The sequence below is a fragment of the Hibiscus syriacus genome, unplaced genomic scaffold (assembly GCF_006381635.1).
Source record: "Hibiscus syriacus cultivar Baekdansim isolate YM2019G1 unplaced genomic scaffold, ASM638163v2 tig00014862_pilon, whole genome shotgun sequence".
NCBI classification, from domain to species: domain Eukaryota; kingdom Viridiplantae; phylum Streptophyta; class Magnoliopsida; order Malvales; family Malvaceae; genus Hibiscus; species Hibiscus syriacus.
This window is the reverse complement of record NW_024062338.1, coordinates 836,369-849,352: the sequence shown is the minus strand read 5'-3', so window position 1 is coordinate 849,352 and position 12,984 is coordinate 836,369. Positions and strand designations below refer to the sequence as shown.

Below are 12,984 nucleotides of genomic sequence, written 5' to 3'. Positions count from 1 at the left end.
TTCTTATACACTTTTCCATTCCATTTATCTTTAAATTGCCCATGTACATTATTGAGAACAGATGTACTTGAGTAAATTGAGGTTGTGCACTATTGCTGTCACCACAGCTCAATAAATTCCCTTATGGGGCACCGATTATTCGTTCAGTATTTGTCCCGAAGGACCACTATGTCCCGAAGGACCACTGATTGTTCCGAAGAACCACTATGTCCCGAAGGACCACTGTATATCCCTCGACTCTTGGCATGCCAATTTTACCCACATTTCTCATATTAAAGGACATGGGCTTAATTAAAATTCTCATTATCATATCACTGCTATCACTTCTCATATAGCACATAATTTATTTCATATACACATGATTTTTTTTCAATATTCACATACCTGTATCATATTACCCTTGCAATGGCATTTGTTCACATAATATCATATTAAAGCATAATAAATTGTGCACAAAATCACTATAACAATAATGCATGTATGTATATATATGAATATGAAATTATGAATTCAACTATCAGAGATAGACTTATCACAAGTCTTATCTCCATACACTTAAACCATAAGATGCACTCACCTTAGCCTTGCTCGTTTTGACTCGATATTAATCCTTTGATTGTTCCGGAACAGACTTACGTTCTATATCTACATAGTAATACATTAATACATATCAGTATACTAATTAATATATGCTAAACTATCACTTCTTATTCTAAAAGAAATGATAACTTTATCTTTAATGAGGGTATGCATCGATGCACTCTACAATGTATCAATGTATTCCTTAACGGGTGCAACGATGCACTACTTATGCATCGGTGCACGAATCACATTCGATGTTTTTATTCAATGGGGTGTATCGATGCACTAATGGCATTCGATGTTTTAATTTTATCAGAGTGCATCGATGCATATTGAATGTGCATCGATGCACATAGCCCAGAATTATTATTTTAATCACAAAATTCATCCCTTTTTCTCCCCAATTCTTCTTATTTCACTTCCTTAAATGTTTCTAACTTGCATACATATACTTACACTCATTACTACTCAATAATCACTTCTTTAAACTTAAAATCCAAACTTCCACATAGAATTCAAGAATTTCACCTCAATTCCAACATGTTCAAAATCTAATTTCAACACTTCATATCCTTTAATTAGATAGATGACAAGTCAAATTCAACTTCTTATTCCAATTATGAACTCTATTTCGAAACTTCATTCACAAACTCCAAATCTTTAAATCCTCATACACTCTTCATTTTGTTGTTTTGAAGCAAATTAAGCTTTCCTTAATCTTACTTATCACCTAATAGTCAAAACCCAACTTAAATTTCAGCACGTAATCAGCTTAAAAGAAATCTCACCATTGCTTAGCTTCACACGTGAAGAACAAGAAGAGAAAGGAAGAGAACTCTGGAAGCTTATGTTTTTCTTCCTTCTTCCACGTGTAACTAATATAAATATAAGAAATCTTAATTATTTTCCCTTACAAATGACCATTCTATCATTCAATTTCATTTTTCCTTGCAATTCAACCCTATACCAAATTCAACACTATTCAATTATTCTATTTTAATCACCACATTCTGAAGTTTTATAATTTAGTCACTAACCCGATATTGAGGCTGTTCCATAACATCTCTATACAACGAAAGAAATTTAAGTTTGGACAATGGTTAAATCCATCTAAGACAACCAACGACTTCACATAATCATTTTTCTATGCATGGCAGCACCCTAATGCATTTAGTTAGCTTCTGATTTTTCTTGATTCATATCGAGTATGATCATAATGATTCATATTCCAGTTAAATATTGAAACTACTTGACTTCAATAATCATATGTGTGTGGAAGATTTTTTTTTTACAATTTCTGATTTTGGATGTGTACATGTGAATATCTGCAAAGTTTCTAACAAAACAAATGTTGCAAGGAGCTCTTGCTTTTAATAGCATAATGGCCCAGTTTAGCAAATACTTATAATTTTTTCAATTTATAATGGATATTATTAGTGCTAATTATTCTGTGATTTATATACAAGACTAATTGTGTAGTTAATTTTATTTGGGGAATATATTCAATTTTCAATTTGCAAAAACTAATCATTATGGAAATTAGGAAAAAAAATTCCATAACTACTATTTAATCCCAGATATCAAACTTATAATTTTCTTATTTCCCCCATTTTTATCTAGCCTATTACTTTACTATGAAATGCATTTATACATTATGTCCGAGAGATATAAAAGATTCATAATATTGTTTGATAGAGGAAGATAAAACAAAAAATAAAGATGTTAAATACTGAATATAAATGAAATTAATTATTAATCAACAAATGAAAGCAACCAACAACTTACTTGAATTTGTGAGGTTTCCTTAACAAAAACGTAGATATAAATTACTGTTAATGAGAAAAGTTTTAGGGATTTTGACTATCGTGTGAATGTTGGTGTTGTTGGCCATTGTCCGTTAGGTCAAGGTGTTCTGCAAAGGGATTTACAAAATTAAACGACATAGTTTTGAAGCATTTAAACTAAATAGTAAAACAACGTCGTTTTAAATTTCGTTGATTTTTTGAGTTGGAATAATATGAACTCAATTTGAACTTGAAAATTGAATTAAAAATTTAAATTAACTCGAATAATTTGAATTTAAAAAAAATTAATTTTTTTGAGTTAAGTCGAATTTTAATCCTAACAAGAAGGAGAGTGACGTAAAATCGCAACACTTGCGCGTAGGAAAGATTACGAAAGAACCAAAATAGAATAAAACCGTCCAAGACTAACTTCGATTTTATGTTGGCCGTTGACAAACAAACAGAGATTTAAGCTTTGGGTTAGCTTTACTTTAGATGATCGTCTCTGAGCGATGGAGGATCCTCGAAAACATCAGGTTAGGGACCTTTCTCTTGATCCACTAATTCAAATTAGGGCTTCTAATTTACAACACTAAAATTTTCTATTTTCCTCTTAACCAAATGTTTAATTTTCGATTGGGTTGCTCAAATTCAGGTATCGTTGAGAGGAGCAAGCGCAAGAGAAATATCAAGAGATGCGCTACTCGAGAAAGTTTTTCAAGAGAGAGAGCATCGCAATTATGCTAGAAAAGCTGCATCCGCTTCAATCTACATCCAGGTTTACTTTTCATAGTGTTTGATTGTTTTATTCTTCATTTGAATTTTTATTAAAAAATTTCTCAGTTTTTTTTTTCATTTACAAATATATGTAGAAAGTTTGGCGAAGTTATAACGAGACTAGGAAAGTGGCTATCAAATTCCAAGATGAATGGGAATGTTTGGTGAAAAATCCAGCAGAGTTTATGACGGGGGAATTGATTTCCAGCAGGGTTTTAAGGCCATTTATTTTCTTCATTAAATGTTTATCTATTCGTCGGCAAAAGATTCTTCCCAGAGAATTAAAATGCACGCAAACTTGCTTTGGCATACTCTTGGAAAGCATAAATTCAACCGGTATGCTAAGCAGTGTTAAATTGAGTTTGTAATCCATTGCTCCTATGAGATGTGCTGCTGTGTATTATATTTAGGACCATCTTTTTTTCCTACTCCCATTTTAGCTTTTCTTGGTTAATAAACAGTTGGTATTGATTTCCTTGTTTGGTGGATAGATTCAAAGAAGAATATTTGCTCCCTGATCGTGGCCACGACTGAACTGAGAAGAACATCCATGTACCAAATGCAAATGCTGATTTCACTCTGCTCGTTCATTCTTTCAGAGTGTGATACGTCTAGTGCAGGGAGTCAAGATATTGTCGTTTTGACATCTCTCGCATTACGTCTTCTTGTTGTCTTAACTGATCTGAAAAATTGGAAGATTGCTAATGATGAGAACATTAAGGAGGCAGATGCTGCAGTGAAGAACTTGGTTACCTTTATGGGAAGTTGTAGAAGTGGCCTTTATGCATCTCTGAGAAGATATATAAGTAGATTGGATGTTTGTTTTTCTCCTAAATTGAAAAGTATTGTTCAGACTGATGATAAGTTCTTGATCAGCGCAAGTGCAATTACTATAGCTATTCGCCCATTTAGCCTGACAACCTTTAATATGGCTGACTGTAGTAAGTTTGAAGTGCATTCTGCAGCTGATCAGTTCTGTTTATATTTACTTACAATTCCTTGGCTCACTCAACGTCTACCAGCTGTTCTTCTACCTGCTCTAAAGCACAAATCTACTCTTTCACCATGCTTTCAACTTTTACTGGTAACACTATTAAATCCCAATTTCCTTGTGTTCTTTTTTCATACATTTTCAAGAATTTTGATTTCAAATTGTGCATATGACCTTTAGTTATGCTTATTTAAATTCAGAATATCGTAGCATCTGATGGTATTTTTTTTTCTTTTTGTTTCTCAATCATCATTAGTTGTCTTTTTGAGTTATTCTATCGATTCTTTTTGATGGTTCAGTTCATATATGGCCTTGTTTTATTGTCAGTCAATATTATAGTTCATTAAAAGGACACGTTCTGGCTTCCTAGATAGCCAGCTGAAATCAATGAAGCCATAGCTGGCATAGTTTTAGTAGTTAAAATTGAGACTAATGCAAGTACCCTGGGGTTGGGCTGCAGTTATTTTCACTTGCATCTTTGGGAATTTCTATGCAAACGTGCTAAGTGCCATAAACTTTTTTTAATTTTCTATTCAAATGAAAGTATAGATTTGTGTTTATCATATCTAGGACATCATATTTTTATAGTATACGGATTTTGTATAGATCCTATTACCTGAATAATAGATTACCTTTTCATTTATACTCATACTATTTATCTTTAAATTCATGTGCCCTAAATTTCTATTTTGTTTCTTATTAAACTACTATATGATTTGAGGCATGAGGAACTGATCAAACTATGGCAGGTGATAACAGATTTCAAAAGATAAAATTGTAAGAAAGATGTCAGACATTGATCAGTCCTGCATGGACTGTTCTTTGAATGTAGTTCCACCAGTTGGCTGGGCTCTTGCGAACATTATAGCCCTAACTGCTGGGAGTGAGAATGACTTTCTGCATTCCGGAGCCTTGAACCAAGGTCTAGAATATGCATCCTATGTCCATGTTGTAACCATTCTTGCAGACAACTTATTGGCATGGCTTCATAATGCTGGGTGGGAAAAGGTGAATCAGAATCTTGAAGGCAATTATGGAGCTTATGAACCACCTGTCAGCATGCAGGAGAACAACACTGCAAGTGCTTCCTTAAAGACATCCTTCATTGACCTATTTAGACCTGTTTCTCAGCAATGGCATCTTAAAATGCTTTTGGAAATATCAAAAGCATATGCTCATACAGATGAGACCAAGATCCTATCTCCAAACAACTTAGAATCTATGGAGAACTTGAGATTGCTTGATATTGCATATTTCTACTCATACATGCTTAGGATATTTGCGGCATTCAATCCCATGATTGGACCATTTCCTGTTCTCAATATGCTATCTTTCACTCCTGGATTTCTTGGCAACCTTTGGGGAGTGTTAGAAAGTTCCATTTTCCAAGGGAATAGGCACACCTTTGAAGATGCTAATCATTCCAGAAGCAAAGGTTCGGGGAAGAAAAAAAAAGGAATTGATAAAAAACTAAAACAGGCCAGTAGTGATGGAGTTGGTAAATGGGCCAATGTATTGCAGAAGTTAACTGGAAAATCACAAGTAGAGGTTGATTTTTCAGATCCAGCTGGATGATGATCAAGTTGACGAGGATGCTTTTGATATTTGGGATGTAGAGCCTTTCAGGCATGGTCCTCAAGGCATTTCAAAAGATATGTCTTGTCTTCTTCATCTGTTCTGTGCCACCTATTCTCATCTGCTATTAGTTCTTGATGACATAGAGTTTTACGAGAAACAGGCAAGCTGGTTATCTGGTTATCTCTTTGTTTTCTATTTTTATCTCTGTTGTTAATTAGAGTATTATTTTGTGCATGATTTAGGATCCATTCACACTGGAGCAACAACGGAGAATTGCTTCAGTGCTCAATACACTAGTCTATAATGGTCTGTCGTATAGTGTAGGCCAACAGAATGCTTCTCTTATGGATTCTGCCATCAGATGCTTGCATCTAATCTATGAAAGAGATTGCAGACACCAGTTCTGCCCCCCTGCTTTGTGGCTTTCACCAGCTAGAAGGAGCCGGCCTCCAATTGCAGTAGCTGCCAGAACTCATGAAGTTCTATCAGCTAATATCAGATCAGAGGATGCTGTAATTGGTCACAACATGGGTTCTGTAATCACCAGTATGCCACATGTATTTCCATTTCAAGAAAGGTATTAAGTCGTAAGAATTTTGATCGCCATACCATGTAATTTAGGTGTGCGCATTAAACTCACCTTTTTCACCAGGATTTCATCTAATGCAAAGTCAATGGTCCATATTTTGAATGTGCTCTTTCCTGAAATATGTGCTCTTACTATTGTTGTGTTCATATGAGAAGTAACATCTGGAATACATCAGATGATCATTCAATCCTCCTATTACGTAGATATAGAATGGCCTAATTTTTTTTACCAAGAGAAGGTCTTTCGTTGACATAGTTTGCATCTTTGGCAGGGTTCAAATGTTTAGGGAGTTTATCAGCATGGATAAAGTCTCTCGGAAAATGGCTGGTGAAATATCTGGTCCTGGTTCTCGATCAATTGAGATAGTAATTCGTCGAGGTCATATCGTTGAGGATGGCTTTCGACAATTAAATTCACTTGGTTCACGATTGAAGTCATCAATCCATGTTTCTTTTGTTAGTGAATGTGGCCTCCCAGAGGCTGGTCTGGATTATGGTGGATTATCTAAAGAATTCTTAACTGATATATCTAAAGCAGCTTTTGCTCCTGAGTAAGTCATACTGGTTTTTGTGCTGAAAAAGTTGCTTTATTCTTTTACTAAATTTTTAAAGTTAATTCTTTCTGTCTAAAGGTATGGATTATTTTCCCAAACATCAACTTCGGACAGACTTCTAATACCTAATGCAGCTGCAAGATTTCTAGAGAATGGTATCCAGATGATCGAGTTCCTTGGAAGGGTTGTTGGTAAAGCACTCTATGAAGGAATATTACTAGACTACTCTTTTTCACATGTTTTTGTGCAAAAGCTGTTAGGCCGATATAGCTTTCTTGATGAACTGTCAACTCTTGATCCCGAGCTTTACCGAAATGTTATGTATGTCAAGGTTAGCCCTCATGAAGATCATGCATGTTATCAATTTTATATTTATTTCATTTTGAAGAAGAATCTCCTAATATGGATAAATTCTCTTGAATATACAAATAGCTTTATAGGCGGTGTAGTTTGTGTATGCCACTTGATGTTTATGTTGAATTCAAAGGGTTAATAGAAATGCATTTTCTGGTTGATAAGACTGCTTTGCATATTGATCTCATTGTTGGGCAAGAGTTAGCAAGATGCTGCTATGGGAAGGTATTTAGGTGGGTGTATTTTGTTTAACCTGCAAGTGACTTCTTAAGTGATAGTATGAAGTATATAATGTCTGCATTTGTTAAGCTATTTGAGTAAATCAACAAGGACATAAATGAAGGTGTCAATTTCCTATAGCTTGCTGGATAGCTGATGATATTTCCTTATTATGTTTTTTGGAGGACAAAATCTATTATTTTCTTTTTGTGCTCATTGTAAGATGGGTTGTCCATAAGCTACAGGAAGAACGAAAATGAGAGGACTATTTTAAGCCTCACCTATCATTTGATCAACAGTGAACGTAAAGAATAATAAAGAGGCTAAACAAGGAAGAATAGAGATATTTAGATGGAAAGCCGAGAATGCATTAAATAATTTCAACAAGGAAAAACTAAAAGAGAATGAGATGTTCATATGCTCTTTGTGCAGTATTTCTCCATCAATATGGTTAAAGACCCAGGCTCAGCTTGTTTGACATTTTCAAATAGAAAGTTTGGACAATCTTTCTGCTCATAATGTTTACTTAATATTTGTCAAGGCAGAATGACTGCAAAACCAAGTATAATATTCTACCTTGTGGATCCTACCTTCCATTTTAACAACATCACTCTTCTAGGATTCTGCAAGTATTACCTTCTTGCATCATGATCTAAATTCTTTTAGATTAAGGATCTAGTGTTTTCTTTTTTTGTCTGCTTTAACGTAACACATTCATTACCTTATTTTTCCCTTTACACGAAGGTCATAATGTTTGAGGATCTATACATGTAAAGTCCTACAATTTTGTAATCTTGTTAAATGTTTTAACTGCAGCACTATAATGGTGATGTTGAGGAGCTCTGTCTAGATTTCACAGTTACTGAAGAATCTTTTGGTAAACGGCATGTTATCGAGCTTAAACCTGGTGGCAAGAATGTTTGTGTGACCAATGTGAACAAGATGCAGTATGTTCATGCAATGGCAGATTACAAACTCAACCGACAGGTCAATTTTTAGTTATTTCATAAATATTATAGAAATATATCTGAACATCATAAAATCATTATATTAACTTCTTTTTAATGTTGGATCGCAGATACTTCCCTTTTCAAATGCATTTTATAGGGGGTTAACTGATCTTATATCTCCCTCTTGGTTGAAGTTATTTAATGCAAGTGAATTTAATCAGGTATTTTTACTCCCAATGTGCTTTTCGAGGAGTCATACTTGTGCATAGTTTTACTTAATGATAGGTTGAGTGGTTTTCTATTCAATTTGCCTCACCTATCACTTAATGATAGGGGTTGACTAATAGCACACAACATTGACCCACATTGCTGTATGCAGTTGCTTTCTGGTGGAGACCATGATATTGATGTTGATGACCTCAGAAATAACACACGGTATACTGGTGGTTATTCCGAGGGAAGTCGAACAGTTAAACTTTTCTGGGAGGTATTAGCATAATGAAGTATAACTGATTTTTCTCACTTTTGGCTTAGTCCCTCGATTGTTTTAATCATGTAAACAGCTGCATAAATACAGTTATGTTTTAAAATTTCATTTAGGTTATGAATGATTTTGAGCCAAAAGAGCGATGCATGCTGCTAAAATTTGTGACCAGTTGTTCCCGAGCTCCTTTACTGGGGTTCAGATACTTGCAGCCTTCTTTCACAATTCATAAGAAATTCCCCTAGTTTAAAGGAAAATATATTGTAAAGAAGAAGGATAAATGAGTATTATAAATGCAGAAAGGGGTACATGACCATCTTAATACCTTGTCAACAACTAAACCAAGTCAGGATCTTGATCTTGTATAGGTTGCAAGTGATGCTCCTCTTTGGGCTGCAATTGGAGGTTCAGATGTGGAGCGACTTCCATCAGCTTCTACATGCTATAACACTCTCAAGGTAGAAAAATTTGGATTGAATGCCCTCAAGTCTAGTACTTACTATGTTAATAGGCTTCATAACAATATCAAACTTTAAGACGAGTGATTTAACATCTCATATCTGCGTAATGGAGTTGAGGTTCTAAATTCTGAACTAATCATGTCCGTCTTTTCTTGTTGTATTGCATGTTTACAGCTTCCAACATATAAGAGGTTAAGCACTCTGAAAGCAAAGCTTCGTTATGCAATCAATTCTAATGCTGGATTCGAACTTTCATAGGGCCCTGAGATATTTAATTGTGCAGGTGAACTTCTAGTGCCATATGAGTTCGACTTCCTTGTTGTCTAAATTCATTTCTATCTGCTACAAGGATTTTAATTTATTATTTTTTTTATAGAAATGCCCTTACTAAAGGTCAAGTCTTTCAACTTTCTATTGTTATCTAGTTTATTAAGCAAGCTTCGTTATGCACAATTCTATGCTGGATTCGAACTTTCATAGGGCCTGATATTTAATTGTGCAGGTGAACTTCTAGTGCCATATGAGTTCGACTTCCTTGTTGTCTAAATTCATTTCTATCTGCTACAAGGATTTTAATTTATTATTTTTTTTATAGAAATGCCCTTACTAAAGGTCAAGTCTTTCAACTTTCTATTGTTATCTAGTTTATTTATGGTTAACATTGAAGACTGTCTGGATGTACAAAATTGTTATAGGAACGGAAGAATTGATTAAATAGAAAATGAAGCTTGGTTGTGGAAGAACATAGATAACTTGAGCAGAATTAAATGATTTCAACCATCTTAAATTTTGATTATGTAGGAATATGCGCTAGATGTGAATCCCAAAGTTGCATGATAGGGCAGAGTGTGAGATAGTTGTGAATCCCAAATTCATATTCTAGTCGGGCCAAAATAGTTCATATATCTTTCACAATGTTTACACTACTATGTCTATATCATTTAGCAATATGCATTTTCTGGCATACTCTAAGAAAGCTAACTAAATTGTTGACAAAGCAACCATATCATTTTATTGAGGCAAGGATTGATGCATCAATTTTCCTGGCAGAAATGCAGCAATCTACCCCTGCTAAAAGCATAATAAGGATGATTTACATGTGAAAATACTAAAATTTCTCCTGCTAAAACAGTCATACCGATGAAGCAAATATTTTAGACTCATTCTAATGTCTAATATCCTACATATGAGAAGATTACAGGAACTGGTGATAGTGTTTTCTTCTTCCTTTTATTCCCTTTCTACGACCATGAGGGAAATAGCTTCAAGAGATGAGTCCCACTCCCTGTGCTAGCAAATTGCCTGCTAAGACTTCATTACTGCTTGAGAGGGATGGAATCCATCCCAAAATACATATGATGTAGCATTGGAGCATGTCCCATGGGCCTTGGCATTGCAAAGCAAGGAGGTATCTAGAGTACCTGTTCCACAGCAAGCTCTTCTCGACTCAAAGAAACCTGCAACAATAATAATACCAAATTCGCAGGGGAAAATTATATTAATTAATAACGAGTCACTTCATTCAACTGCCAAATCATGCATGATGGAACCTTGAATAAAACATTGGGAGGAACCACATCATTTTGAAATTGATATACATGATCAGAGAATAACCCCAAAGGTTTACTAGGTTCATGTTACTAGTGTGAGTTCAACTTTATCTTATAGTACTAGGTTTTCCTTAGTTAAAGAATGAAATTTGGTAATTAAAAATTGCTTTCAAAATATATAGTTTCATGTTACTAGTGTGAGTTCAACTTTATCTTATAGTACTAGGTTTTCCTTAGTTAAAGAATGAAATTTGGTAATTAAAAATTGCTTTCAAAATATATGATCTTGTTGATTCTATTCTCTTAAAGTTAGCAGAGTAATTATTAAAGAAAATTAAATTATTCCTACTCATACGGAATGTTTATTCACTACTCTTTTGCACAATAGGTGGTTTTCCGTTGTCACTGGGCTTTGTAACCATGTCCAAGAGAGGCTGGTATATATCGAAGACTACAAGTTTGAGTTCCGGAAACTTGTTCTGTAGGCTTAGAGATGTGCTGTTCAGTTTATTGTTGAAGGCTATGGCATCTTGGTTTAACCTGGCAACACACCCATTTCTTCCTCCACCAAATAGGGTGATCGCTGCGGGTAAATAACCTGATGGTGGCAAGGTTGTCCCTCCAATCTTCCTTGCTCCCAGCCCATACAGATTCTGTTTCAAACATGAAATAGTTGTGTGCTTTAAAGAAACCGGCATGTGAGAAGCTCGCTATTCATTTTTCATTAAACATTTGCTATGCTTCCATTAAAAATGCATTTCTTCTTACTATTAACGTTGTAATATTTCTAGTTACATAGTGTCTACTGTCCAGAATTGGGTTAGGGATACAATCATGATTCAAAACAGGCATTAATTTCTCATGTAAATGGTCCAGATATTGCTGAAGATAACATAATAGCCCCCATAAGTGAAAGCTAAATGGTACCTGAATGAAACTAGAGTAGGATCTCATGAGAATGTCAGAGAACTGATCCGGTGTATATATTCGATTGAGTAGAGGATTAATGTAGTAGTTCTGAATATAATCACTACTTCCTGCACTCAAAAGATGTATGGCACCAGAGAATATGTCGTTCGCTTTAGGTTTTCCTACCATGTTCTCCACTTTCGTTTGACACTCCTTGTAGCAGGTTAACTGTTGGGTCAATGTTATGGAACGCTACAAGAATCAACAAAACAGTTCATCTTATTAGATGATCAGGCTTCAGAGTCAGAAGGATAGAGAAAAAGAGAGTGGGGTTTGAGGGGTTGGGATCTTAATTGTTTGCATATAGGTTTGCAGTTCTGTCATATAAACCAGAAGCAGCCGAAGTGAAGTTGGCTCCAGTCAAGAGAGCATTTCCTTTGGCATCTTGACTAAGGTAAGCCGGTGGGTAAGAAGTGAACCCAAGGTACTCAGTTGTGCACGCAGGAATGGAAAAGGTCCATTAGAGAAAAGTGGAAGAACCTAAATAAATGGAGAGAAAAAAAAACATGGGTTCTCAAGAAAACATTACCAGTGAAGTCGTGGCAAGTTTCCCATTGCAGAATCTTCCGGTTGGGCTGTGAGTAACAAAATCTCTTCCATATGGTGGGAAGTTCGCCTTGATAGGCGTATTGAGATTGTTGTTATTCCCAACATCAACAACCGAGGCCCCAAAGATGATGAGTGCAGGAACAAGAGGGTCTCCATTAGCCACTGATGAAACTAGAGCAAGAACCAAAGTAGCCAAAAACTCACTTGAAACTCCCATTTTTTTTCTCCTTTGCCCTTTGTCTCAACCGTTAACCTCAGTGTTTGTATACCAGAGAGAGAGAGGTGTAAAAGAGAAGAGAATGGGGGCAGGTGAAGGTGAATTCAAGGAGAAAGAGCCATGGGTGAGAGTTATTGTCAAACTGATACAAATGTCTTTAAGAGAATGGTTCCATTAAAGGTGCTTATTTCTACGAGAAGAGGCATGTTTAGCATTCCGTAAGGACCCATAATTTCTGCCATTAGCCTTAACAAAGTGCAATCATTTTGTCCATGTCGTAACGTTTTTCTTCAGGTAACAATAGAATTAGTTAAAGTTTTAAGTACTTTTTGGAGAGGAGTTTGGTTGCCGTTTCATCCACATTTTGCATAACGTTC

At 35.2% G+C, this 12,984-nt stretch overlaps 2 protein-coding genes across 2 annotated transcripts; one reads left to right on the top strand and one right to left on the bottom strand.

Annotated features, from left to right (window-relative positions):
* The first annotated feature begins 2,813 nt into the window (after positions 1-2,813).
* LOC120207533 (E3 ubiquitin-protein ligase UPL7-like) lies at positions 2,814-11,642 on the top strand. Its single transcript, XM_039206983.1, is given in 16 exon segments — positions 2,814-2,902; positions 3,022-3,144; positions 3,239-3,479; positions 3,635-4,227; positions 4,894-5,706; positions 5,708-5,872; positions 5,955-6,289; positions 6,573-6,851; positions 6,933-7,185; positions 8,244-8,414; positions 8,506-8,598; positions 8,757-8,864; positions 8,978-9,094; positions 9,230-9,319; positions 9,497-9,605; positions 11,261-11,642. Coding segments are annotated over 15 exon segments (3,489 nt in total). The 5' UTR covers positions 2,814-2,878; the 3' UTR covers positions 9,581-9,605; positions 11,261-11,642.
* LOC120207485 (GDSL esterase/lipase At5g03810-like) lies at positions 10,628-12,607 on the bottom strand. Its single transcript, XM_039206940.1, has 4 exons — positions 12,371-12,607; positions 11,800-12,033; positions 11,246-11,525; positions 10,628-10,779 (listed from the first exon to the last, which is right to left on the bottom strand). Exons 1-4 carry the CDS (start codon positions 12,605-12,607, stop codon positions 10,628-10,630), a joined length of 903 nt encoding a protein of 300 aa, XP_039062871.1.
* Between the last annotated feature and the right edge of the window lie 377 nt (positions 12,608-12,984).